We start from the raw sequence: 26,101 nt of genomic DNA, 5'->3' as shown, positions 1-26,101 counted from the left end.
TCCGAGATGAAATAATCGTATAAGGGACTCTTCAGGCGGCAAGGCGAGTCGAAACCGCCGATGGAAAAGCGGAACAACGGAGATAAAATTATCCGCAACAGATAGGTCCCGCACTTCGACGGTTGAATTCAAGACCATATTAAAGTGTCACGGAGAGTATTTGCCCATTCCTGCAGACCGAATGCCCAAAGAAAGGTACGTGTTACTAGGTGGCATTAGCAGGTGGAAATACTGAGGCCGACTTCTGTGGTTCTTCCAGACCGACGAAGCTGTTAGCTGGATTCAGTCAGAAATACGACGATCATTTCCAACCCACTATGTTCGCTTTCAGACACCCTCGAAGGTAGGGTCGCCAATTCTAAGCAAGGAATTAAATGAAAGTATAGATTTGGATTCGGACCTAGATCTACAGGCTCTCTGCTCGCCTGTGCTTGCCGCCTTGTCGCCCGTTCATCTACCCAGAAACCTTGTTACAGTAAGCCAAGAGCGACCATGGAAGGCTCTATGAGCATCATATGACGAAATTGGAGGTCACGGGAACGAGGTTTATTTGTCCAATTTAGGGCGTTCAAACTTCGCAATCGTGAGACCTGTCATGAGAACCAGCTCTCGAAGAATAGCAGTCTCAATCTCCTTAGCCTCCTTCAACCCATTGACAAAGACGAGGAATTCTCGGTTCATAATAGCAACCACGGGAGCTACAAGCTTAGAAGCGTCCCAGTGCCGTTGTCCGTGCCAGTCTGGGTTAACGCGGCAGAGGCGCGTGTCCTGGTCCAAAATGAACGGCATATTCGCCGGTGCCTCTCCATATTCCGACTTCCAATCGTTATAACACTCCCATTGGAGCGTCTTAGGATATATCTTTGGGAATACCATTTCATGCGCAACGCGATTTACCATTTGATGCGCAACGCGATTGCCCACGCGCTGGAACTGGTAATACGACTGGCGGTTTGACCGGATGATTTCGTCAAATCGCCAGCGTTCGCCGTTGGCTAGGGTTACCCACCCTCGGTATCGAAGGCAACACCTGCATTGCAGGAAACTGGGGTAGTCAACATCAATACCACCGACGACGTTCTCTCTTTCGAACGGAATTGACCCGGTGCCTCTGGCCTTCAGGGATGCTGCATCGTCTTCGTAGCTGGTCACGATAAGGTCGTTGCAGTTCAGCTTATAGGACTTCTTTATGTTCGATGAACTTTGGTCTGACAGAACCACTTCCCCAAGACCTATAATGGTCCTCGTGTCTTGAGTTGAGTTTGGCTCTGGTAGCGAGATTCCGAAGTATGGGGGACTCCAGATGTTATATATCGGTAACATATAGCCTTCCCTCCAGGAGGAACCTTGTCTTATTTGGAAGCACAGCTTGGGTTCGGACGAGAATGTGTACCAGCTGCCTGTGTTGATAGCCCAGGGCTTAGCGCGAGTAATTTGGAAGAAATCGGTGCATTTTGGTTTTGATAGCTCTGGGGAAGCTTCAAGCTCAGCACTAGAGGTGTCGAAGATTAGATCCAACGCCTAGAGTTTTGTGGGGATTAGGAAGCCTTACTTAGAGGCGAGCTTATCTTTCAGACAACTACTCATCAAGAGTGAATAGTCGGATTAATCACACGAGTGAAGTGGTTGGGCCGTCACTAGGCGAAGACACACGATGTGTATTCAGAAGAAGTAAATATACGCAGAGAAAGCAGAAGCCACTGCACGAAGACAACGTAGCTTTATTAACTTTAGCAGCAGTTAAGACGGTACCTTGGGCCCCTGCCCGTGAGGGTGCGATTTTTTAGCGACGAAGTTCAAACACCAAGTGGCGTGGCAGGCGAATCGGTAATCTTGTGTCAGGCAACAATTTTACACTAGCGAGGAGCTAGGATCCTCGCGTCGTCGCTGCGCCTCTATAGCAGAGATACGCGGGAGAAAACGGTGGATCGACTTCTATGTATATCACGAGCTAACACGTTGTGGTGTCTGATGGGTCATCCGCCCAAATTTTAGTGTATGGCAATGGTGAGTTTCGGCAGAATGGTTCACCCGATGCCGAAACTTGCAATTACGGTAATTTTGGTGATCTACCGGAATTACGTCCAGAAAATAATTGCTGACCAGGTTTAGTTTAGCGCAGTTTGAGTGGGGCGCTGGGAAAGAAAGCGTGTGTGTCTGAGGGGTAATCTGTTTTCGAAATCAACTGTATCCAGACGCCACAGCTCGATATAAACACAGTGGTCGCAGGAGGTGGATCAACGCTCTTCTAGGAAAATGGTCTATTTAATGTTGGCCTCCATAGTGCAGAAGCTTATCCTGGGCCAGCATGCTATGGGCGAAGCGGATCATTGACTATGACGGATGCCGATCTCTTCCTCGGACGAGTTATTTCAGAGTGCTTCATAATGCGCTCGGAAATTCTCAAGAAGAAATTCAGTGGACTTGCAATAGTCATTGAAAAGACCCAAACGGTCATTGTGGATCTAACCAGCGAGGCTATCATTTAACCGGAGCTCGTCGTCTTTAAGATTTCAGGAACAGAAAAGCCTGAGATCAGAACTGATGCGGTTAACCCGTTACAGCCCAGTTTTTTCGCTCACTGGTTCATGAGCGTGGCCGAGCAGATGGACCACACCATGCAGAAGACCTCGATCTTGGTGAACATTAAGTGGAGGCCGGGTTACTCTTGCGCTGTCTTCTCGAGAGATTTGGGTGATCGAAAAGAAGCTCTGTGAACGATCTCAGCCGACGACGCAGCAGGACATCGCCGATAACCTTGGAGTTCCGTTTGCAGCTGCTAAGTTTCTCTGTCATCGCCAGGGAAATCCCAGAAATAAGGCCTTTATGCGCATTTATCTTCAAATTCCTATCCATGGCACCCAATACCAGAGCTCCCAGATTCGACGAAAGCAGGCTGCTAAGCCACAGGCCCACGCTGAATTAACAACCTTAAAAATATTCAAGAAGATGGGATGCGATGTTGTCCCTGATCTTCTCGCTTACCAGGAGAGGAAGCAAGGCGAGGACAGTATCGTTCCAGGAGGATACATCACTTATGTGGTCTGGGATAAAGTCCCCGGGGAGCCTCTAAGCGCAGACGAATTCTGGGAGCTAGATCTGGAATCATGCAAAGCAATCCGAGACAAATTTCCTGAATTTTTTTCTGTGAGTCTGTAGCATCCTCTACCTGGATAACCTGAATAGCCTGAATAATATTAACTAAGAGATTAGGAAGCTGAAGAAGTATGGGTACCTACCGCGCATGCCAACCAAATCGAAGATTATATTTGATAAGGCAACTAGGGATATGTATGCTCTGTGCTCTATCCGTTATTGACTGTCGAATTGTGTAGGCTAACATAGGTATCTAGGCATTTCTCGGGATTTTCGCGCGCAGGCCATACTGATACAAACGAGGAGTGGCATGATAAGTACTGGGTTTTATTTGATTTGGCTGAGCCACCTCCGGAAACGGACTGAAGTGGAAGAGCTGAGAGAGAAGCACCATATCTACATGTTGAGCAATAGGCGGATGAGTTGAAATGGATTGAATAAGAGGAGTGCAGCCTAGGTTGCTCTGGCTATTGTAGATGTGTTATGAGCGCGGGAGACGGTCAGGATGCGCGTTGACCACAATCAAGTTCCAAGCTGATGGAAACTCAGAAGTGACTAGTTGGTGACAATCGCTCATGGCCTAGGGGGAAAAAAAAAGCTTACTCTGTATCCTTACGCTTGAAAAGAAAAGATTATGTGAATACCTGGATTAATAGAGGACTCTCCGGAAACTATCGAGCTGCAATCAATCTTTCTTCCTTGAGCCACCATCCTCAAGCATCGCGCAAGACTGCAAATAATAGCAAAGGCCCTCTGAAAGCGCGGAAACATGAAAGAGGAAAGGGTTTCGGGAGACCAAGCTGGAACGTAGGGCCACACTTTCTTTCTCCGGACGAAGAAACTCAAGATGCTCGCAAGGAATATAAAGAAAAAGGTAAAAACAGACAACCGCTGCACAACATATAACAAACAAATAAGTATACGGGGCCCCCCAGGACACGTCGGAAGGATGGGTGGGGTAGAGAGATAAGGGTGGAATGGGTGTCACCAGGAAATTTTCTGGTTATACTATGTTCGATCCGCATGTTGGGGGAGAATTATGTCCGTGGGGGTAGAGGGAACATGGAGACCATGCCCAGAACACCCAAAGAATCTGCAGCATAGACATGCAATAATATTTCCCAAGAAAGGAGGAAGATAACCGCCTGGGGCACCTTTACAGGGCATAGGGGTTGACGGACCGAACAGTCAGGCAACTGTGACATCACGTTAGTATGAACATGCAAGGAAAACATGCACCCCCGAAGGGCGAACGAAGGGAAATAAAGGCGGTGGGAACTTACGGTGGGCTCTTGCTGAGGTCGGTCTTCAGAATGATAGGGACACGAGTCATCTCAGTGACATCCTGGATGAACTCGCCATCTTCCTCTCGCAACTTGAACAACTTGAGGTACTTCTCCTTGTTGGTCAGCTTGCTCTCAGGAGCATCGCTGGTGCTCGAAGCAATCTTCGGGTCAGAGCGAGTGCGGTGAGGGCCCTGCTGGTGGTGGCCGTTGCGAGTGGGAGACGGAGGCATGCTCTGGGTCGACCGGTCGGCCGAGTTCAAGGACACACCAGCGGCCATTTCGGTCACCTCGTCGACGTCCTCATCGTCATCGAAGAGGGCATCCACATCATCAGCGGACATGGTACCGGTCTCGGTCTGCTTGCGCATGGCCTCATCACGCTCGCGAGCACGCTCCTTGGCGGCCTCTGCTTCACGAGCAGCGGCAGCAGCCTGGGCTGCACGAGAGTTGCCAGGCTTGGGACGCTCATCCTCGGGAATGTAGGCAGAAGAGGGAACGCCCTTCTCCCAGTACAGCTCGAGGACACGGCTGTCCTTGCGGTACTCAGCCTTCTTCAGAGGCAGCTGATCACAGTGGACACGCTTCTCAAAGCCAAACTCAGGGATGAGAACGTCGAAGGCGGACTCGTACACGCAAAGAACGATACCCTCGCTGATGAGATCTCCGCCAATCTCATGAACCTTCCGGTCCATCTTGCGGCAAGCCTCGATGTGTACACTCTGCTCTTGGGCATTGAGAGCGGAGTCCTTCTTGTTGTTGCAGAGGTCTGCAGTCTTGTTCAGGGATTCAGCATCATCGGTGAACTCAATAGCGCCCTCAGAAAGGATAGCCTCGAGCTGGCGGTGCACAATGATATCGGCATAGCGGCGAGAGGGGTTGGTGAAGTGGGTATATACAGGCACGTTGAAAGTGTACTGCTGGCGCTGCTCGTCTGCGGCACCAGTGCCAACAAAGTACTTCGCACGCTGCATAGCCTTAGAGAGCAGAGTCTCCATGCCCTTGCGCAGATCAACGTCCTCCACTTTGCAGAGAGAACTCTGGAGGCTGCCGCTGCTGGAAGAGTCAATGTTATAGCCGAGGCGGTTCATTCGCTCCACGAACAGAGTCAGACGACGAGAGTTGGGAGGAGGCTGCCGACGCAGGAATGCCTTTTCGGGCATAGCGCTGACCAGCTTCCGGGCAACGTAGAAGTTGGCTTGGCGGCTGAGCTCCTCCACAAGCTCGTGGGCCGGAGTGGAGTCGAAGATGTTGTACTCCACGGGAACATTTTCATCATCAAGCTGCTGAAGGAGGCGCAGGCTGGGGACATTAGCCGCACGGTTTCCGAACCTCGCATCACGGAATTTGTTCGCAGTGGCCTAAAAGAAAACGTCGTTAATAAAGTACAATGAGGGTGATCCGTCAATAGAGGACTTACGTTCAACAACTGCAGGTTGTCTGCGGTGATGCCGGCGCCGGTCGAGGCCGACTTGCCGGTGAGCACGGAGTTGACCTCGTCATAGCCGAGGCGGCCAGCGCTCTTAATGACACCCTTGCCGATCCAAACGTCGTCGTCAATTGCACCGGTCTCCGGGTTGGCCTTGAAGACCACGCTGACTGTCAGGCGATCTTCACCGGGAACAAGGGAACAAAGTTCAGTGGAGACACGAGGGGGCAGCATGTTCATAACACGGTCGACCAAGTAGACAGCAGTGCCGCGCTTCTTGGCTTCGCGGTCAACGAGAGAGTTACCCTTGACGAAGTGGGCAATATCGGCAACGTGAACACCGATTTCAACCTTTCCATCGGCAAGCTTCTTGACGTGGAAAGCATCCTCCAGGGACTTGGAGTCCTCGGGGTCAATGGTGAAGGTGGTCTCTTCACGGAAGTCGCGGCGAGAAGTAAGCGCATCGCCCTCCTTGGAGACTGACCAATCCTCCCAGCCAATGCTCTTGATGACCGCATCAGAGAACTCGTCCGATCCAAAGTTGTTGTCACGGAGCAGGGCATCCGTCTCAACACGCAGGTCACCCATCTCTCCGAGCTGCTCGACCAGGGTACCGAAGGGGTGCAGGGAGGTGATGGGCCAGCGCTTGATGGAAGCAACGAAGATGCGGTTGGCATAATCTTGGTGCTTCTCGACGAAGTCCCGGGGAGCCTGCTCAGTGGGAATGGCGATCAGGGGCACACGCTTGTCAGTAGGCTTGAACCAGACGATCTTGGGTTTCTCCTGGTGGCGATCCTGGTGACGGCCGTGAGCGCCATCCCGAGCCTGGCGTTCAGCTTCCTGCTTCTCCTTGGTAGCCTGGCTGCTGGGTCGAAGAAGTCCCAGAGTTCCGGAGAACATCTGCCCGGCGATACGCTCAACAACTGCAACGACGTGGCCAGCGTAGAGGGGCTTCTGCTCGTCACTGATCTCATCCTCCTCCACAAGGAGAAGACTCTGACCCTCAACTTCGACATCGTCGTTTTTCTTCTGGGTGGGACGCTGGCGAAGACTGCCACGGCGACGGATGCTTCCATCCGGGCCGATCTCCTGTCGGTCACCATTGGAGTCAGACCGACCCAGCTTATCATTTCCAGCATTGCTGTTAGAGCGCGCGTCAGTGATATCCTTGCGTTTCTTCTTTTCCTCCTTCTCCTTCTTCTGGTTCCACACTTCATCGACATCGAGCAGCTCGATGGCAACAAAGTCGCCCTCCAATGCACGGTTACGGTCCTTGCTACCGCAAATGAAGATATCAGCGTCCAAGTCGGATGTAGTCACGTAGGCATCGGAACGGTTCTTCTTGTTAACACGCAGAACACCAGCAACGAGCTGACCGTTGCTGATCAGCGCAGGTAGATTAGCTTGGGGCAGGTAAGGGGTGAAGAGAGTCTTCCGCTGCTGCTGTTGCTGCTGTTGCTGTTGCTGAACAGACAACTGAGGAGGTGCGTGCTGGCTCGCTTGCAGGCCGCCCATGCCCTGGCCATTCTGCTGTTGGAGTGCCTGGAGCTGAGCAAGCTGAAGAGGGGTCAGCTGCGCTTGGCCGCCTGCAAACATCTGCGGAGTGGCCATCATGACCTGTCCCTGCGGCAGCTGGATGAGCTGAGGCTGACCGGGGTACTGGAACTGGCCGATGGAGCCCATCGACTGGTTCATAGAAGCACGCGAGCGGTGACCGGGTTGGAACCCGCCTTGCTGTTGCTGGCCGCCGAAGGACTTCTGTTGGTCCTGTCCCTGGTTCTGGTTGTTGGGCTGGCGCCAGTTACCATCAAAGTTTCGAGAGCCGGTGCGAGCGTGGCCACCAGCCTGACTACCGCGGCGCTGATTGTCGGGCTGGCCGTCGCTAGGCGCTGGGAACTGGAAACCGCCTGCACCACGTCCAGACAAGGAACCGCGGTTACCGCCAATGGCCATTGACTGACTGCGGCCGTGGCCGCCGGCCCGAATGTTTCCAGCACGCTGAAGTCCGAGACCCTGCGGAGCTGGAGATGTACTGGAACCAGGCTTGTCGTCCGGAGCAGACTGGTTCTCCGATCCTGGGGCAGGTGCAGGGAACTGGAATCCAGAGGCAGTACGCTTCTGCTGAGCCAGTTCAGCGGCCTTCTTTGCCTCGGGAAGGGCAAGGGAGTGGCGGCGCTGGTGACCACCACCAGGGGGCCCGCCACGGCCGCGACCGTGGTTGGTGTTTTCACTCTTTTGGTGATTATTCTGGCCTTGCTGGTTGTAATCGGCATATCCGGAAGCACCAGAGGATGGAGCAGGAGGAGGGCCCATTGCAAGACCCGGGAGAGCAGATTGATTGCGACGGTGGGAGTGTTGGGCTGGTGCGTTCATGGGCACCCCGAGCTGCTGCTGCTGCTGCTGCTGGGGAAATTGGAAGGCGTTGACCTGAGGAGAAACACCGCCCATAGAGCCACCTGGGGAGAAGGCGCCGACCTGGCCCAGCTGCTGTGGTTGCAGGAGGCCCATGTTCACATACTGTTGGTGTGTCGCGGCAATCTGTTGTTGCTGCTGCTGGAGCAGCTCAATTTGTTGCTGAATAGCTAGTTGTTCCACTAGAGATAAGTTAAGGTGAGTTAGTTGAGAGGCCTTGGCCAGGTAGCGAGGAGTTCGAGGGATGGTCATACTCATCAAAGGGGTCAGCTCAGATGGACTTCTCCGATGAGCGATGTGAAGCTTGCGCCCAGCAGGGCCTGGTACCCCAGACTGGCCTTGTTGATCCATGATCCCGGATGGAGGAAGAGGGCTAGCACTGTAGAGTGTAAAATGTGTAACGGACGGTGATGCCGATCCGGAGACAGGAGAGACTGGTGTTGCCCTCGAGAGGCAATCGAACCGAGTGAATTCGGATCGTGAACCGACCGCAAAGGGTTTATGTTCGAACGAGACGACGGAGAGGGTGAGCTATACTGTAGGTAAGGAAAAAGAGTGGATTAGTAAAGGGTGGATGTTGACCGTGATGAGTTGGAGAGAGCGTGGTCAAAGGAAACAGGGGAAAACAAGTCGAGGGGGGAGAAACAAAAACAAGAGGAACGAGTCAATATGAAGGAGCGGGCACGGAAGGAAGGAGGGACAAGAGATGGGGGAAATTGTGATGACGGGATTGTCGTCAGTGCAGAAGCAGCAGCGCTGTCATTGCGGGCGGAGCAAGTTGATGAGGGTAGGGACCGTTCGAGGGAAGGAGGGACGGAGAAGCTGCAACCAAACCGCCAGGATCAAACCGCTCCACCCGAACGACATTCGCTTTTCTTCAACCCCCCGCAAGCTGTGCAAATAGCAAGTAATGATGCACACTTACCTGCAAGAGAGACTAATGAGTATCTCGGGACCCTCGCATTCCAAAAATGACGTCTGCGCTTGTCCAACGTGGGATGGAAATTTGCTAGAGCCGCCAACGAAGTGGTGACAGAGAAAGCCACCAGCAAGTCGCGGAATCGAGGAGAGTGGCAGTCGATAATCAATTGCACGCTCAGTGTGCGGTGAATCGATCAATCCAAAGACCGACTGGAAAAAGGGACGACGCTCGATTCGACGAGAGGGGTTTGGGAAGGACCGAGTCGGCGAATTGCAGCGACGAGTGCAAGAAGGCACAGGTAACGAGCAACCGGCACAAAAGGGTGGGAGAAAGCGGATTGGATCCTAAATGACCGCTTGGGAATGGTCGAGGTTCGAAGTCACGAGGTAGAAAGCTACTGGAGAAGCTTTCTCGGATTCGTGAGCAATTCCGAGCAGTCCAAGAAAACGGGCAAGCCCTGAATAGTTGCACGTCCCCCGAAGAGAATGACAACAAGAGTAATTATGGGGAAGGATAGAATAGACGATGCAAGCATCGACGGATTCGGCCTGAAGGAACGATGGAAGGGGAGGGAAGAGAGAGAGATGGGAAAGAGAAGAAGAAGAAGGAGGAGGAGGAGGGGGAAAGGAGAAGAAGAGAGGTGATGATGGATCCATACAAAGCGGGTGTGGGGAGAGGGTTGGGTACGGAAAGGAGAGACAGTATGGTTCCAGTATAACGGTAGATTACAATACAAAGTACGTTCAATGACGGGCGATCCTCAGGCTTGGCACGCTGTAAATACCCTTTCGTTACTCTTCCAAACTAGAGCTTCCCCGAAGGCGGATGCCATGGATGATCTCCATTGCTCCCGACGACCTCATCATCACCCTGATGCAGCCAAATGGTGGTTCTCGACCCATTCTCACTTGGAATACGATAGAACCTGCTTGAGTTTGACGACCTAGCGTGATGGAGCTTCTGTGAGTATTGGTGGTCTCACTTAGAATCAGCGATCTACGCCTCCCCCCTCCCTCCTTCGTGACATGCTAGGCGTTGGTAATGAATTGGCGGCATTAGTGGCTAATGGCTATCAAGCTGGAGCAACTGTCTCGAACTAGCGCAAAGACAGACGGGGCCCTATGAGCCTGGCTCAAGATTCTCAACGGCCAGCTCATGGCGGCACCATTGGCTGTAGGGATGAAATATTTCTTGACAGAAAGAAACCCCCCACTAGAGCAATTCCTGTAAGCTCCAATGGCAGCTTCTCCCTTTTTTTAAGCATGAGTGGATGATGCTCACGATGATGCAAAGGAACCAAAGTTTGAGCAGTTCCAGTGTCCACCGCTGCCAGTTTCAGTTCCAGTTCCAGTTCCAGTCCCAGTCCCAGTTTGGGTCTGGCTGACTCAGCCGGTAATTTATTTTCCGCATTGAGGTCGCTGGCGATTGTCGATTGTCGGCTTCGCGATAAACATCGCCCGCTGCATTCATTGGCTGGTTTGGGTGTGGCTGCTCGTCAGGTTGAAAAGATACATCGCTGTCTACGCCAACGGCTCATGAGCACGCGATCAGGTACTGCTGCCTCCTGAAGACTGCCGTTTGGGCGCCGAGAGTGATCTCCGCAATTCATTCCTTGCTAACCAAATGGCCTCGCGACAGCTTTGGACGAAGGTTCCCTTTACATCGACCTCGCGACCTCGACAACTCACGTTCTCTTCTACACTTGATGAAAACCACCTACACATATTCACCTTCCGTACGAAAGAATTGATCCACATCTACGAGGCTAGAGGCACTAAGCTCCGAGCTTGTCCATTGTCGCGAGCAATTGACATATGCGCCCTCACTTGAACGACATTCGACGATAACCTTCTAAAGGGTCCTCGACATCGGGTTCAATCCACTTGTTCACATTCCCTCCAGAACATGCCTCTCCTGACCACTTCATTCTCTCTTGGCGGCTAGACACGACTTTTCTTACCTTGCAACTTCTCTCTCCGCTTCATTGCTTTCTTTCTCTTCGACTTTGTCCTCCTCGACTTCTTGTTCCTAAACCTCTCCAACCTCCTAAACCGTGTCGAACCCTAAAGCTCTCTCTAACACTCAATCTCTTGGGGTGTTTGGTCTGATCACGCTCTACCTCAACACTTACACCTCTCCCTCTATAACACAACTTTACGACTCTCCTCCTTCCATCCCATTTCTTGACCTTACTGCGAGTCCCCCACAGCCGACATAATGACGATTCGAAATGTTATCCCAGCCACAGATAGCCCTTCGAAACAGCTCATCCTCGATCTTGCTCGCGACCTTGAGAATGTGAGCATCTTCAATGCTGACCTCAAGAAGGTCCGCGCCTACGAGCGCAAGGCATTCTATGACAATCTCGACCGGATCGACCGCGAACGGGAAGCTGTCCATACCGCTGCTCTTGATGAGGCTGCAGCCTGTCATAACCGGGTCCGAGAAGAGGCCGAGGCTACACTGAGAGAATACATCCGTGTGGAAGAGGAAAAGCGCCGACAACAAGAAGAGGCCGCGCGCAAGGAAAAGGAGCGCATTGAGCGCATCCAGCGTGAGAAGGCAGAACAGCTTCGCCGCCAGCAAGAAGAAGCCGCTCGTGCCGAGGCTGAGCGTAAGGCGAAGGAAGAGGCTGCAAAGAAGGCGGCGGAAGAAGCCGAGCGCACGCGAAAAGCTGCACTGGAGGAGAAAGAGCGCCAGGAGCGTTTGGACCGTGAACGTGCTGAGGCGGAAAAGCACAAACAAGCTGAAGATGCCAAGAAGGCCCAGCTGGAAGCCGAACAAAAGGCAAAGGCTCAGGAAATGCGGAAGGTCGGTGCTAGCGGTCTCACACCGGAAGAAGCCTGTATCCACGCACGATATGTTGAGCTGCACAAGTCTCTCAAACAGTTGCGAGAGTGGCTTCAAGGGGTGGTTAAGAGCAATCCCGAAGCCAAGAAGGCTATGGGCGACATGCGCCGGTCCATTAAGAAGTGTGTTGGGCAGCTGCGGGACGGCAAAGGTGCCAACAAAGCTCAGGTTCGTCTACCCCGTTTCTAGTTCATTTGCTATATGATGTGCAACACAGATTACTGACTTGGTGTCCTCAATTTAGACCACACAAATTCGGGTAGAGCTAGAGAAAGCCGCAAAGATGACCGAACCATCCATTGATATTCGCAAGTTCATTGCCTTCCCACCAGATGAGATTGCACAGACTGAGCAAATGGTCCCTGCCATGTTGATCTATGGGCTCAACATGTTTTCAAAGGCCCTGATCTCAGCCTTAATCACCGAAGCATCCATCAACCCAGGCCACGCTGAACCTCTTGGTATCGTCGCCGCGCAGATCTTCTCGTTTGAGGGTTTCATGTTCAAGGGTATCCACATGGGCGACATCCTACTAGCCAAGTACCGCGTGCTATGCCCGGCACTCTGGGGCTCCACCGGCAATGACAAGACCGAGTCGGGCCGCCAGGCACTTGGATGGTGGCGGGAAGAAGCCGGGGGTCCCTTCGTCAGCGAACAAACCCACATGGATCGCATGACTGCCCTTGGCGCCGGCTATGCAGCTCTCACTCTGCGGAATTTCGGAAAGGCGAAACGAACCAATCCATTCCCAAATAGGATGTTTTGGACTTCGCTGCAGAAACTTCTTTCCGTTCCCCCTGCTCAGATAAAGGATACTCAGATTTCGCTGCTCCATGCGATGCTTCAGAATTCGAGCGAGCGCATTCTTGCCTTCTTTGGACAAATTGGATTAGCCCTCATGCGACGGGCCATTATTGAGCTGCCTGCGGCTCTGCCGCGGCAGACAATGTCAGTGAATCAGCTAAAATTGCTGAAGGAAACCTACGCGCGCGATAGAAATCTTCTTCTTTAGAGCGGCGTCGTGGAAGCCAGAATACAGGATAGAGAGAACTGATTTTGCTGAACTTGGCTACGTCCCCCATCTGCAACAGACAGATAGAAGTGGGATTTTGCTTATTGTGGCAAACGACAAGAAGAGAAACAGGATACAGGATGCTCAGGAAGATATTCACTAGTCACTGGCTTACTTTCCATATGACTATCGATCTTTGATCCTAGCATCATAGATTCTCAATAAAGAATTGAAAGATAACAATAATCAGCTTGCAACTCTCTTTTCAAATCCTCATACAAGACCAAAAGTAGTTTCTGTACCCCATACTCCTAAAGTTGAGCGTATCGTATAGAGTCACATCTACAGCCCCCACCCGCACCATAGCCACACGCTTGTCTAGCTCTAGCTCCTCCAAAGATGTAAGCATAATTCATGTAAGCACCTCCTCAATTCCCCCTCAACAACCTCCCCATACACCTCAAACATACTTATAATGAAACCCAGCCTCCTAACCCTCCACCTCCCAAAAAGATGCCTCTCAACCATCTCCTCCCTCAAGATCCACCTCCTCCCCCAACCTAAACCTCCACTCCTCAGTACCACGGTTGCCCTCCTCAGCCCAGGCAGGCAATCCAGACTCCCACCGACCACCAGCACCACCACCTTCTCTCTACCCACCTTCTCAACACGGACAACACCTTCATCCCTCTCCAGCAAAGACCCCCTCAAGCCCCGCCATCCCCGGCAAAGCCCGGATCGGCAAAGACCCGTGCCCACGAGCAGGCGGACGCAGAAGTCCAGGCCGGGGGCTTTAGATTTGAGGGTCTAGGCATTAGTCGGAATATGAAGGTGGTGTTGCTGGTGATTTTGGGGGGTTTTGGGAGTATTGAGACTTATTTTTGGTGTAGGGCTATCTGGACTTGGTGGGTGGGTGGTGAGCACGGTGAGGGTCGAGAGTAGGGGGGCTGTGAATAGGCAGCGTAGGTAGCAATGGGCTGGGCTGGGCTGGGCTACCTAGGTACATGGATGGGAACTGGTGCGATCTTGTGCGATCTTGTGTGAATAGGCGTTGTGGTGCATAGGCAACTCCACTCTTGGCGTGTACAATAGCATTTCTTTTTAATCTCCACTATGATTCTTTGACTCGTGATGGTTGGTTAGATTGGTCTCGAACATAGATACTTGCCATCAAGCCCTATCCGTCGAAGTCTTTCACCTTTGTGGTATGCTTGGTGCAGGGATTGAATATCTATGAAGGCACCGACTTGTTTTCTAGATCTTCGAGGATATACTTGTACAGATTTGGTGCTTAGGTATGTATTGTATGTATTACTAGAGCACCTTGTTATCTGTCGGACTCCGAGAGCAAGTGTAAAGCTCTGTGTAGGAATGAAGGGATCTTCAGGAACAGCCCGGTGATGCATGCATTTCCCCCGCTATCTCAGAATGCATATTACGTAGCTAGGTCTGACTACACCGAATGACTCTCCCATACTTGGAAGATAGGGTCATTTATTTCCACAAAGACTCCAATCATTCCTAGTTCAATAGGTGTATATCAAGGATTTAATACTGGAATGGCATTCGGTACCCTCTATGCATAGCATTTCTCATCTTGAGTGGTATGCCCACTCTTGTCTGGAGGTACCTCCAAGAAATAGGGCCTGTACTTCGGTGACTTTTTAAGTTTCATGCCCTTGTGCTGTCTTCAACCTACCTCCACTTCAATGACACTCTCCCATAAGTGGAAACCGTATCCGCCCGAGTATATCCGAATGAACCAGACATCCTTTTCACTGCTCGGTGGGAGAACTGCGTAGAGTCAAGGTGTCATGCCAAGGTCAATGCAATATCGACACGAATGTGTATATCTAATGTCAATTGGCGATATAATTATCCTTTCACTGTGTCCGGCGGCAGGAAGCTCTTGAGCAAGACCCTGGAGATCCCGAGGCAATACAAAAGGCCGGGATGTGATTTTCCTGGCCATGATGAAGATATCTTACCGACACAGTTATCCAGACCTCAATGAATCAATGAACCATAAGAATGATATTGAAGGAACTGGGACCTGAGGGCTCCATTGCCCACCTGGCGGATGCACAGGGAAGTATCGGATCCGGGTAGCCGTGGGAAGACCGTTGAAGGGGAAGATAGACAATGGCTTTTCTTGGGAGCGTTGTGTTGTCATCTGGTTGACTTTGACCGGGTATACTCCACTTGCTGCGCTCATTCTCGTGGAACTCCCAGGGTACGTGAGTATCTGGACAATCGGCTCTGGAGGCGCCGTGACATCATGACTTTCGATCCCTCGATCTGGGAAGGCGATGCGAGGCTTGGCGGTGGGCCAACTGGTGACTCTGTGGTGGTGGTATAGTAAGATATAAGTCGAAACGCGACGTATAGGGTTAAAGCAGAGAGCTCCCAAAGAAGCATTGAGCAAAGTATCTCGAGATATCAACAGTCCGACTGCGTTTGGGAAGTGTTCTGGAAGTCAGAAGGACGCCACAATGGAAGTGGAGTCCAGACCCTGAGAGGGACATGTTTCATCCGCGGGTCCCAAAAGGGTCAAGTTGGGCCCGTTGCACAGGCCCAGCGGGGGCCTCTGGCCCATTGACGGCCCGTTGGGGGTACTCATTGGCCTGGCTGGTGGTACCCGATGGCCCCTGGGGACTGTCATTGGCCTCTTTCCCCTGGCCCCTTGATGGAGAAGTCCCAGTGCCTGTCCCCTGCCAGGGCCCAAACCCAAGAGACCCTTGGGGAGAGCTGATCACCCACCTGGGAGCCACCCGCGTCTTGTCCCCCCGTTTGGCAGCTTTTTTGGGAATAGTCCAGGAGGCGACCGGTCTATCCAACCCAAACTCTGGAGCCTTCACTTCGTTCTTTCTACCAACTACTACTGCGTCCACCTCTGACGTCCTTCCCTTCTTTCTTTTCGCTCTCTTTTATAAAATAACTCCATTCCTTTCTCTGGTCATTCCCTTCCCCTCCTTTTCCGCTTCGTTACATTCTTTCCCCAGCTTTTTCTTTTCTCCGGAAACCCCCTTCTCATCGCGTTTCTCGCCCCATCACAATGCGTGTTTCTGGCCTCCTTCCTATTATTCTGGCCGCTGCCCCGGCTGTGGTCTCGGCCCGTGGGACTCTGGGCTTCTCGCTCGGTGACAAGAATGCCGACGGTACCTGCAAGTCCACCAGCGATTACGAGTCCGACTTCGACAACCTGAAGAGCCTGGCCACCCTCGTCCGCACCTACTCCGGCACCGAGTGCGATACTCCCCAGAACATCATCCCCGCCGCTAAGAACAAGGGCTTCAAGGTTGTCCTGGGTATCTGGTAAGACCGACGCCATCCTGCTCTACCGCCCGCCGTGGCGTGGTCCCGTTGTGCACAAGCTAATCGCACGGCGTTTTTCCTTTTTAGGGTCGGCGCTCAGGACAAGAGCGATATGAGCACCAACGATGCCTCCTTCCAGAAGGACTTTGCCGCCCTCAAGAAGACCGTCCCCGGCAACGAGGACGTCATCGAGGCCATCACCGTCGGCTCCGAGACCCTCTACCGTGGCGATCTGACCGGTCCCCAATTGCACAACTACATCTCCGCCGTCGCCAAGGAGTTCCCCAAGGTGACCGTCGGTACCGCCGACAGCTGGAACAAGTTCGCCGATGGCACTGCCGATGACCTGTTCACCACCGACACCGACGCCAACCCCATGGTGACCTACGTCCTGGCCAACGCCTTCGCCTACTGGCAGGGTACCGTCGCCGACAAGGCCTACCAGACGTACTTTGATGATATGGCTGGTGCCATGTCTCACATCCAGAAGGTTGCGGGCACCAATGCTGACAAGATTCACGTGATCAACGGCGAGACTGGCTGGCCCACTGGTGAGTGATCAGTGATCAAAAATGCTCCGTTCAATATCCTGTTCGTTTTAGCTAACCTCGATTCTCAATTTTCTTCCAGATGGTGGCTCTGACTACGAGGCTGCTTTGGCTGGTACCAAAAACGCCGAGACCTTCTGGAAGACCGGTGTCTGTGGCATGCTCGCCTGGGGCGTTGACCTGTTCTACTTCGAGGCCTACGACGAGTCCTGGAAGCCCGACAGCGTTGGTGACAATGGCAAGGCCATGGACGAGAAGCATTGGGGTCTGTTCACCGCCGACCGCAAGTCCAAGTTCGACACCAGCTGCCCCAAATAAACGCGCATTGACGTGCGGTTGACAGTTGATTTTTGAATTTTGGATGTATCCCTTCTGGGTTTGAAGGGTCAGAAAGAGACTCGTAGATACTTTTGTTTTTCTCAGATTGTATCATTTTTTTTTTTGAAAGCTCCTTTTCGTTGTTGATCAGTTTATCACTTTTACTATTCTCCTTGGGTCTCGGGAATCGCGCATAGACGAATTGTTTTTGATCTAAAATCCGAATTGAATTGTAAGACGGATGCACTTGGCGTTGACTTGCGTTGTGTGTGTTGTTAATTTGTGTAGGCTGTGTCTTCTGCAGTGGTACGGTCCCGGCAGCCAAGGAAGAGGTCGGAGGGGATGTGACTGGCCATTGAGAGGGCATGATTCGATGCAGTATGATCTGATATGATTTGATGGTTCCTTCTCCGGGAGAGAGATAACCTACAGATCGTGTTCTAGATCAATGGACCACGTAGCTGCTGTTTGGCCATGATGTATGACTACCCAATGTTTGTCCTGTTGGCAGACCCGAAGAAGCGGCCTCAGGCCTGCCATAACGCCCGAGATCGGATTATGTCATTCTTGTTTTGGTAATACTGTAATGATCATGTGGCAAGGGCCTTCAATGGCCATAATACATAATTACAGATGTAATCTTACATACGTACTCAATCGGCCGTCCAGACGGGAGGACTAAGGAACCACGGTTCGCCTACCCCTGAATCCATCCAAATTCTCGAATCCAGCTTTTCTCCGCAAACCACGCGCCGGGCTTGTTTACTTCTGAGACGCGACTCTGTTGTTGTGAATGTCCCGAGTCAACTGCACACGATCTGAGACTGCGGCAAGGGGAATAATGACACTGGAATAATGACTCGAGTACATAAGCATAAGCGCCCACTGGATGTACTGTCCGTGTCCACGGTGGCGGTCAGGCCTCGGTGTTCTTCCAAGCGTTGGGGCTCTTTGGAGGGTACCTGCGCAGGTAAGGGTTGGGGAGGGGGATCCATTGCTACTACTGTAGGCCCATTCAGCGCCTCCCGCAAGTTACATGTGCTCTGCACTTCTTCAGAGTCCAGTCCTGGAGTAACCTCCTCGGGAAGTGCGTCGGTGGGTAAATTGGTGGACTAACTAAAAAGCTAGTTAGTGCGGTCCTTAGCAGAATAGTAAACAAGCTAAACCTCTTTAACGGTCTTCTCGTTAGTCCCCTTTAGGAGAGGTAATTATTTTACACCGTGTTCTGGCTATACCGAGTTAGTAGTATGGGCCTGAATATTACCGTGCCCAACAGCCTATTCGTTCATGAGGGTCCTCCCTCTCCCCGTACTAGGTACTCGAGAGAGACTCGCGCGGTCCCCGTAAAGTAGTCGCTCAGGGGCACCGTTTACCCCTGAAGCCCAATCACCGCCGAAGTACCGAGTACATCGAGTGGCCTGTCCCTCGACGGAGACGGTTCAGCCGTGACATGACATAACCAGCGTTTTTTCCAACCCTCCCCTTTCTCCTGTCCTTGCGTGTTCGGCCATACTTCTGTCGCGTTGTGATCTTTCTTCCACTCTCCCTTTTATCCCCCTCCTCCTCTCGCTCGCTTTCGTCGCCCGCGGAGGTTCCATCTAGGTCGAATCGAATTGTTATCGCCAAAGGGCTCGGTCTGTCCTGCCTGTCGCCCTTCGATCGCCAATCACAGGTCCGTTCTGCCAGGTCTACTCCTCCGGGATTTCCATGCGTCAACATTCTGGACGATAAGCGGAGCGGCAAGCAAGTGCTTGCTGCAGGAGTCGACACGGAAGGTGGGTGTTTGATTCCCTTTGGTTTTCATCTGGTCTTCGTCTACTCTTGTCTTCATGCGCTGCTCTTCGAGCCCGTCGTATGAATTGCAATTATCCGGATCCTTCCACGTCGCCACGCGATTTTATGTCCTTTCAACCCACCCACCACCCCCGCCTCATTCCAGAATTTCCAGAAGCAACGATAATACTCCCAGTCACTAACTTGCCCCGCGTGGATGAACGTTCAGATCTAGATCACGCCGTCTCTTCCGCCAGTGCGGCGTCTTCTCCGTTCCACCCCAGAGACGCGCGCATTTTACGTGACGAATCGCATCTGGGCCCATCCCTACTCCTGTCCTCTCCTTCTTCTGGAGAGTCGAGCTCGTCAACCACCGGTTCTCCTTCCCGGCCGCATTCCGCGCGGAGCATCACCCTCGAACCCCCGCAGCTGCCATTCCTGTCAGCCCACTCCGCCTCCCGTCGGGCCCAGGAGTCTCTCGTTTCGTCCCCGGAGACTCGCCGAGCAGATAGCAGTGTCTACTACACCACGGCTTGGGGGTCCCCGTATGCTGCACCGAGTACTCGGCGACTATCATTGACCCTCAGCCAATTCGCCGGTGTCGACCAAGGTTCGCGAGAGACCTCGCCTGCCTCGTCCGTTGCGGCCAATAATCCCGAGCTCCGACGTGCAAGTGTCGCTGAAGGACTTCCGGATCAACCGCTGGAAGGAGAGAAGTCTATTCGGGATTTCACCCAGGATTGGATCAATCAGTATCTGTCAGGACAACCACGAACAGAGCGAAGTAATTGGTTGAGTGACGATTCGGGAAGCGAGGCGCCGTCCTTTTTCACTGCGAAGAACCATCTTGCAGACGACCTTTCTGACGATTGGCTTGGTCTTGAGGACGATACTCGCGAAAGCGACCTTCTGAAGACCCCGACCCTTTCGGACTTTGTTGGTCGAAGGGCTGCTGCGCGCGCCAAGGGAAAGAAGAGCCAGCATAAGCGCGCGGATACTTTGCGCCAGGAGGATTTTTGGGGCTTTGCATACGATAAGGAATCACCAAAGGACACAATGGCTGATTCTCAGGACCAACAACCACCCGCCGAGGCTGTGTCCCCGGTGGAAAAGCCGCTGCCACCTCCACCAGCGAGTAGAGCGGATGATAGTACGAATACTGGGAACACAGAGGAATTGTCACAACAGGATGCTGTCAAGAGGCAGGCCTCTGATATCAACACATCTTCCACCCCGATTTCGCGGCGACGAAAGAAACTCGCGTGGCGCGGGAAAGCGTGTATTATCGACCTGCCGAATGATGATCAGCGTGGTACCGAGCAGTCTGGCCATCGCCTCTTGACCCGTGAAGACGTGGAGGCACGCTTGAAACAGTGGGAGGAGGAAGGATGGGATGTACGTGGGTTTTCAATTGGTGACGAAATTGATCCTTCTACAACAACCGAGCTCGGAGGCCTGAGCCGTCCTTTGTATCCCGATCCATATGAGGTTTACGAAGAGACAAAGGGGCAGAAGCCATTCATTCAATTCCCCGACAAGGCCGTATGGGATGCATATGTTGCCGAGCTACAGGAGGAGAAACTGCGAGCCTTGGGTGTCTCATTCGGCGACCCTGAACCTCAACCCTCGATCTCTCCCGCATCGGCTGCGCAGACACCTTTCCCTGGCCTCGTGGCTTCGCCGCCAATTCCCACTGCCTCGGCGGGAAGCAATCCGCTTGGTTCAGTGCATCCTTTCTCGCCGCACTTTGGCCGGCCGGCAGGAATGACGAGCGGCGGCATTGGATCTTTGGCATCGCCTGCTTCGCAGTTCAGCGTGCAGACTCCGTTCATGGGTATGGAACAGAGCATGATGCCGGGGTATCCGTTCCAATTCCAGCCTACGCCTCCTGTGCAGGGCTCCATGACTCCCCAGGGCCTGATGAATCTTCGCCAAGCCAGTGGTTCGGGGGTCCTGGTAGCCTTCCCAACTTCAATTCGATGCTGTCTCCTGTGTCCCCGCTTCATGACCAGGGTGGATTCCACGGCTTCAACGAGAAAAATGTGTGGGATACCCGGTATGGACATGATGGCCAAGACGAGGGACAGCCCTACCCCACTCCCCAGACTCCAGTCAATGCTCCGGATCACTTCCACGCGTCGAACATTGAGATTGCTCACCCAACGCCCCGTGGCCATGGTCATAACTTGAGTGAGACTCTGCAACGGGGACTCGCCGAAATGAACCACTCCGAATACCGCATGGATGACCAGATGGAGCATCACATAGATGAGGAGCACGGTGGTCACCACCAAGGCTTTAATCCCAACATCCTTAAGAACCACTGGGCGATGCATGAGCAAGATCAACATCACCAAATTCAGAACAGTGGTCGCCAGCCCTCGCACTCTTTCTCCCAGCAGCCTCACGACTTTTACAACGCCCACTTTGGTCAATCTAATGCCCACGAGGGCTCGGATCTGGAAACGAATCCCAGTCTTACTGGAACCCCTCATGCTCGTGGTGTCTTGCCCGACCAAGGGCCCTGGCACGAGTCAAAGGCCAGCCATCACTCGAAGCTGTCTATCTCGTCTCTCAACGTGGAAGCCAAACCGTTTGACCCAACTGCTTCATTCACGTCCCAATCTGCAGCATTTAGTAACAGCGCGTTCCAGTTTGGAGGCATGGATGGAATGGGCCAATCCGGATTCGGCTTTGCCCCTGCGCCATCGTTCGCGCCGGTTAATGTGATGAACGGAACCGTGCATCATAACCCCGTGCCCGAGCCCGAGCCCGAGCCGAAGCCGAGCTCGTTCAAGTTCTCTGCTGCATCTTTCAATGTGGACGCGCCTGTGTTCAATCCCTCCGCTAGTCTCAACTCGAACGCCAGCTCTGAACAGCCCTCCGGTAGCCGGACGAAGATCTTCGGAGATATCGATATCGCTGAAATTACCAAGCCTCCAAAGAAATCCAAGGCCATTCCCATTGTCTGCCCAGATGAAGCCGGATCTGCCAGGGAGGAAGAGGAGCAGGAAACCATGGATGATGCAAACGGTCGACCAGTCCCCACTGACCGTCACAAGCGCGCTCGTCGTGCCATTGGCCATGCCCAAGGCGAGGCTCGGTATAGCATCTCTACGCAGCCATTGGGCGAGACTGGTAACGCTCAAGCATCAGTCTCTCTCCACACTCTCGCCGAGGGCAAGGAGAATGCTGCGCCCGAGGAGGATAAGCATGCGGAGCGTAGGGGTACTCCGATGAGCGAGGCGACTACCTGGACCTTGTTTGACGTTAAGAACGAGGGTGAAGATACCCGGTCTCGTGCTGGATCGAATGCTCGCCCTGATCAAACCGAAGAAGTCAAGGACGAGCCTGTTCAGGATAACGCCAATGAACAGAAGCCCGTCAAGCATGCTCTTCAGGATTCTAAGAGCTCCATTAAGAGCACTATGTTGTCGCCCACGGCTCAGCCTTTCGAATTCAAGCCTGTTGTTCCTTCATTCGTTCCGACGAGTGTGCCCGCTTCCAACTTTGCACCGGAAAAGCCTGTTGAGCCGGAGCCTGTCAATATTGAGCAGAAGGAGCCGAAGCCTGTCGAGAAGAACCCTGCTCCAAGCGGTCTTATGGCTTCTCGCTTTGCAACTGCCAGCCCACCCAAGCCTGTGCCAGCACCAGCTGAGAGGAATACCCTCGAGCAAACACCTCAACAGAAGCTTGATCTGTCGCGCTGGCAAGAATCCGCCGAAGAGTCACCGGATGACGAGGAGCTCAACGCCATTATGGAGCAACTCAATGAAGACTCTGATGTGGGCATTGAGCGACAGCACACTCCCCTTCCTCCTCACTTTGTCTCCGAGTCCGCTCCCACCAAGGAGCACCGCTTTGGCTCGGCCGAAGGCCGAAGCGAGGCCCCCAGCCCCAGCCCTGGCGGTGGCCAAAAGACTTACAAGCTCAACATTCCCAAGCTCGGTTCCGACATTGATGCCATCAGCAATGCTACTTTCTCGCCTCAGAAGAGCCTTATCTCCCGTATTCAGTCTCCTGTTCGCCAGCTTATTACTGAGAATGACCATGTCAGTGATTGGGATGATATGATCTCCTCGGGCGAGGACGAGAAGTTCTTCAACCGCAACCGCTTCTTCGACCGTCGTGTCAATGACATTGTTGGATCCGCCATCGATGAGCGGTTAACTCCCATGGAGCGCGCTTTGGCTGTTATCCAGCAGTCTGTGGCTACGATTGCTTCCGGGACTGCTAGTCGTCGCGTCCTCCGTAGCACATCCGCCGAGATGGAGGACAGCGATGCGGATGACGAGGATGACGGCGAAGAGCATGAGAGTTCCGTTCGCGAGCGTTCTCCGCACCACATGCGCGATCGCAAACTGGAGATGTTGAAGAGTGTTGTAATGGAGGCTCTGGTCATGCATGATATGCCGAACCGTGGCATTCAGCACTCGAGCCACAGCGAAATGGCCCAGCTCAAGGAAAGCATTGCGGAGCTTCAGGCTCTGACGATTAAGAAGTTGGCCCAGGATCCTGTTGGTGATATGCAAGAGATACTCGAGGAGTCACTTGCACGCCACATGGCTCAGCAGACCCCGCGTTTGTCGGAAGCGGACGAGATCGGTGCTGACAGCCTTATGCTCCAGATCGACGGTCTGAAGAGCATGTTGCGTCTGGCTGATGAGCGCTCTGAGACTGAGTACAGGCTGCGTCGGGAAGCGACCGACTCTGTCGGTGAGCTCCAGCAGCTGCTGAAGGTTGCCGAAGAGGATGCTGCTCGTCATAGCGCTGCTGCGGAAGATGCGGAGGCCCGTCTTCTCCAGTTCAAGGAGGAGAAGATTCCCCATCTTGAGAAGATGCAGTTCCGCTCCGAGTCTCTTGCTGAAGAGAGTGAGACTCTCAAGGTCACGATTGCCGAGCTTTCGACTAAGAATATCGCGCTCGAGGGCACTTTGGATGAATACCGTGTTTCGGCTGATAGCTTCCGTCGTCAATTGGAGACTACCAAGAGCGAGAATTTGTCCTTGCATGAGACTGTTGATGCCTTGCGCACTCGTATTGAGGATAGCATGGCTGCCCGCCAGAACCTGACTGAGAAATTTGACCGGTTGCAGACTGATATGGTTAGTGTCACTGCCGATGTTGCGCGCGAGCAGGCGTCTTGGCGCCGCAAGGATGAGGAGCAGACTGCCAAGTACAATGAGCTGTTGGCCTCGTTTAACCGTGAGGTGAAGCTGCGTGAGAAGCTGGAGGAGGAAGTTGTTGTATTCGAGAAACAGGAGAAGGAGGCTGCCAAGGTCAAGTTCCTCTTCGATCAGTCGCAGCAGGAAAATGCCAAGATGGAGGAGACCATTGCCGTTCTGCGGGCTGAGAACCACAATCTTCAGTTGACTGCGGCTCGCTTCGAGCGCGAGTTCAACGAGGCTCGTGACAGTAGTCGCATGGAGATTCAGCGTACTCGCACTTCCATGGAGGCAGACCTCGAGGCTTCTAACAGTCAGGTCAACATTGTTCGCGCCGAGCTCGAGGCCCAGATCCTTCGTCTTGAGACCCAGCTGGATAATGTCCGTCTTGACACTGATACCTCCCGCGAACGCTATGAGATGCTCCTCGAGGAGGCAAAGGAGTCCCGACTGACTGCCCTTGCTACCGCGAAGGAGTCACGAGAGGTTGCCCTCGAAGAGCAGCGGAAGACTCACGAGCGGGTACTCAACGACCTTCGCGAGCGCCACGCTCGTGCCCTGCACAATTCTTCCGAGGACCGTCAGCGCGGCGAGGCTCATATGATTGACCGCTTGGCTCTGGCGGACGACCGGGCCAAGCACCTCGAGGAGCGTGTCCAGCATCTCGAGGAGAAGCTGGAGATTGCCCAGTCCGCTGCCCGTGCTGCTGCTGAAGCCGCTCAAACTGCCAAGGCAGCCCCCAGCACAATCTCAGTTCCAGCTCCAGCAGCGCCCACCCACTCGACGTCGCCTTCCATGTCATTCAGCAAGGGATCCCAGGAGCCGGAGAGGATTTCCCCGCAGGCCCTGCGTGAATCGATCTTCGTCTTGCAGGATCAGCTCCAGCAGCGTGAGACTCGCATCGAGGAGCTCGAGCACGAAGTTGCATCTATTGACAAGGATGCCCCGAACAAGGTCAAGGAAAGGGATAGCGAAATAAACTGGCTCCGTGAGCTGCTCGGTGTTCGCATCGATGATCTGCAGGATATCATCAAGACTGTTTCACAGCCTTCCTTCAACCAGCATGCTGTCCGCGACGCTGCTATTCGTCTGAAGGCTAATCTGCAGATGCAACAGCAAGAGCGGGAGCGTGCGCTGACAGGGTCGGGTCTACCATCGCTCCAATCTCTCACTGACCTCGCTGCTTCTCCCCGTTCACTTCCCCTAGCTGCAGCCGCCGCCTGGGGTAGCTGGCGTAAAGCCCGTGAGAGTGCCAACGGGGGCTCCACCCCCTCCGAGCAGACCCCGTCCAAGTCCAGCAACGCCGGCGCCTTTCTATCCGGCCTCCTAACGCCTCCGAGCTCCCATGCCCGCCAGAATGCTCCTAACACTAGTGGTACCGGACGCGCTTACGCAGAGACCCGGCCATTGAGAGGCTTCAACTCTACTCCTCGCCGTGGCTCAGTCCGCCAGGAAGTCCCCATCGCCGAGCCACCCAAGACCCCTCCTCTCCTCCGCCGCTCGAGCTACGATCACGACGCCGAGCCGGGGAACTATGAGGATGGCAACTTTGCCTCGGATGACATTGAGTCCACCGTTGACGGGATGGTCTCGGCATCCCCCAAAGACTCAGACGAGGGACCCTTTGGACCTTCGATCTCTGCTGAAGCCATCGCCGAGGAGTAATCTGTTCTCCGCTCAGAGTTACGTTCGATTTCATTAGACTGTCTGAAAACTTATGTCCCACTGGCATCCGCGATGCTTGTTTTCTCCGAACCCAAAATTTTTTTTCATCGAGATTGTCTTCTTGATTTGATGCCTGATTGCTTGCTTTTCGTCTTGCTTTGTTTTTTTTGCTTTTTTACCCTCGTGTCTTATGTGATGCTTACAGCGCCTTCTTTACTCGCACTACTCTACACACGGCCCCCACCAACATCAATCCTCTCTCATCTCTCTCACACACTCTCTTTGTAACTCTCACACCAAGCTTGCCACTCGT

General features: G+C 53.4%; 6 protein-coding genes across 6 annotated transcripts; 4 read left to right on the top strand and 2 right to left on the bottom strand.

The window, feature by feature from the left end:
* Positions 1–546: 546 nt before the first annotated feature.
* N7458_006452 (uncharacterized protein) lies at positions 547–1,587 on the bottom strand (the record flags this gene model as incomplete). Its single annotated transcript, XM_056909834.1, has 2 exons — positions 547–1,492; positions 1,553–1,587. 2 exons carry the CDS (start codon positions 1,585–1,587, stop codon positions 547–549), a joined length of 981 nt encoding a protein of 326 aa, XP_056765538.1.
* Positions 1,588–2,336: 749 nt separating this feature from the next.
* On the top strand, positions 2,337–3,462 carry N7458_006451 (uncharacterized protein; the record flags this gene model as incomplete). The annotated part of the gene is made up of 4 exons (XM_056909833.1): positions 2,337–2,377; positions 2,652–3,147; positions 3,209–3,291; positions 3,354–3,462. 4 exons carry the CDS (start codon positions 2,337–2,339, stop codon positions 3,460–3,462), a joined length of 729 nt encoding a protein of 242 aa, XP_056765537.1.
* Positions 3,463–4,252: 790 nt separating this feature from the next.
* Positions 4,253–8,571, bottom strand: ssdA (mRNA-binding translational repressor SSD1; the record flags this gene model as incomplete). The annotated part of the gene is made up of 4 exons (XM_056909832.1): positions 4,253–4,292; positions 4,380–5,740; positions 5,800–8,402; positions 8,475–8,571. 4 exons carry the CDS (start codon positions 8,569–8,571, stop codon positions 4,253–4,255), a joined length of 4,101 nt encoding a protein of 1,366 aa, XP_056765536.1.
* Positions 8,572–11,359: 2,788 nt separating this feature from the next.
* N7458_006449 (putative RNA export mediator Gle1) lies at positions 11,360–13,004 on the top strand (the record flags this gene model as incomplete). The annotated part of the gene is made up of 2 exons (XM_056909831.1): positions 11,360–12,160; positions 12,237–13,004. The coding sequence occupies 2 exons, from the start codon at positions 11,360–11,362 to the stop codon at positions 13,002–13,004; spliced, it is 1,569 nt and encodes a 522-aa protein (XP_056765535.1).
* A 3,055-nt stretch (positions 13,005–16,059) lies between these two features.
* On the top strand, positions 16,060–17,185 carry bgt1 (1,3-beta-glucanosyltransferase Bgt1; the record flags this gene model as incomplete). Its single annotated transcript, XM_056909830.1, has 3 exons — positions 16,060–16,319; positions 16,407–16,870; positions 16,950–17,185. 3 exons carry the CDS (start codon positions 16,060–16,062, stop codon positions 17,183–17,185), a joined length of 960 nt encoding a protein of 319 aa, XP_056765534.1.
* A 1,899-nt stretch (positions 17,186–19,084) lies between these two features.
* On the top strand, positions 19,085–25,788 carry N7458_006447 (putative myosin class II heavy chain (MHC); the record flags this gene model as incomplete). Its single annotated transcript, XM_056909829.1, has 2 exons — positions 19,085–20,908; positions 20,971–25,788. The coding sequence occupies 2 exons, from the start codon at positions 19,085–19,087 to the stop codon at positions 25,786–25,788; spliced, it is 6,642 nt and encodes a 2,213-aa protein (XP_056765533.1).
* Positions 25,789–26,101: the final 313 nt, after the last annotated feature.

The sequence above is a fragment of the Penicillium daleae genome (assembly GCF_028827525.1).
Source record: "Penicillium daleae strain IBT 16125 chromosome Unknown utg000006l_segment0_segment0, whole genome shotgun sequence".
In the NCBI taxonomy this organism is placed as follows: Eukaryota; Fungi; Ascomycota; class Eurotiomycetes; order Eurotiales; family Aspergillaceae; genus Penicillium; species Penicillium daleae.
The sequence above is the reverse complement of the archived record's forward strand: the minus strand, read 5'-3'. Positions and strand labels throughout refer to the sequence as shown.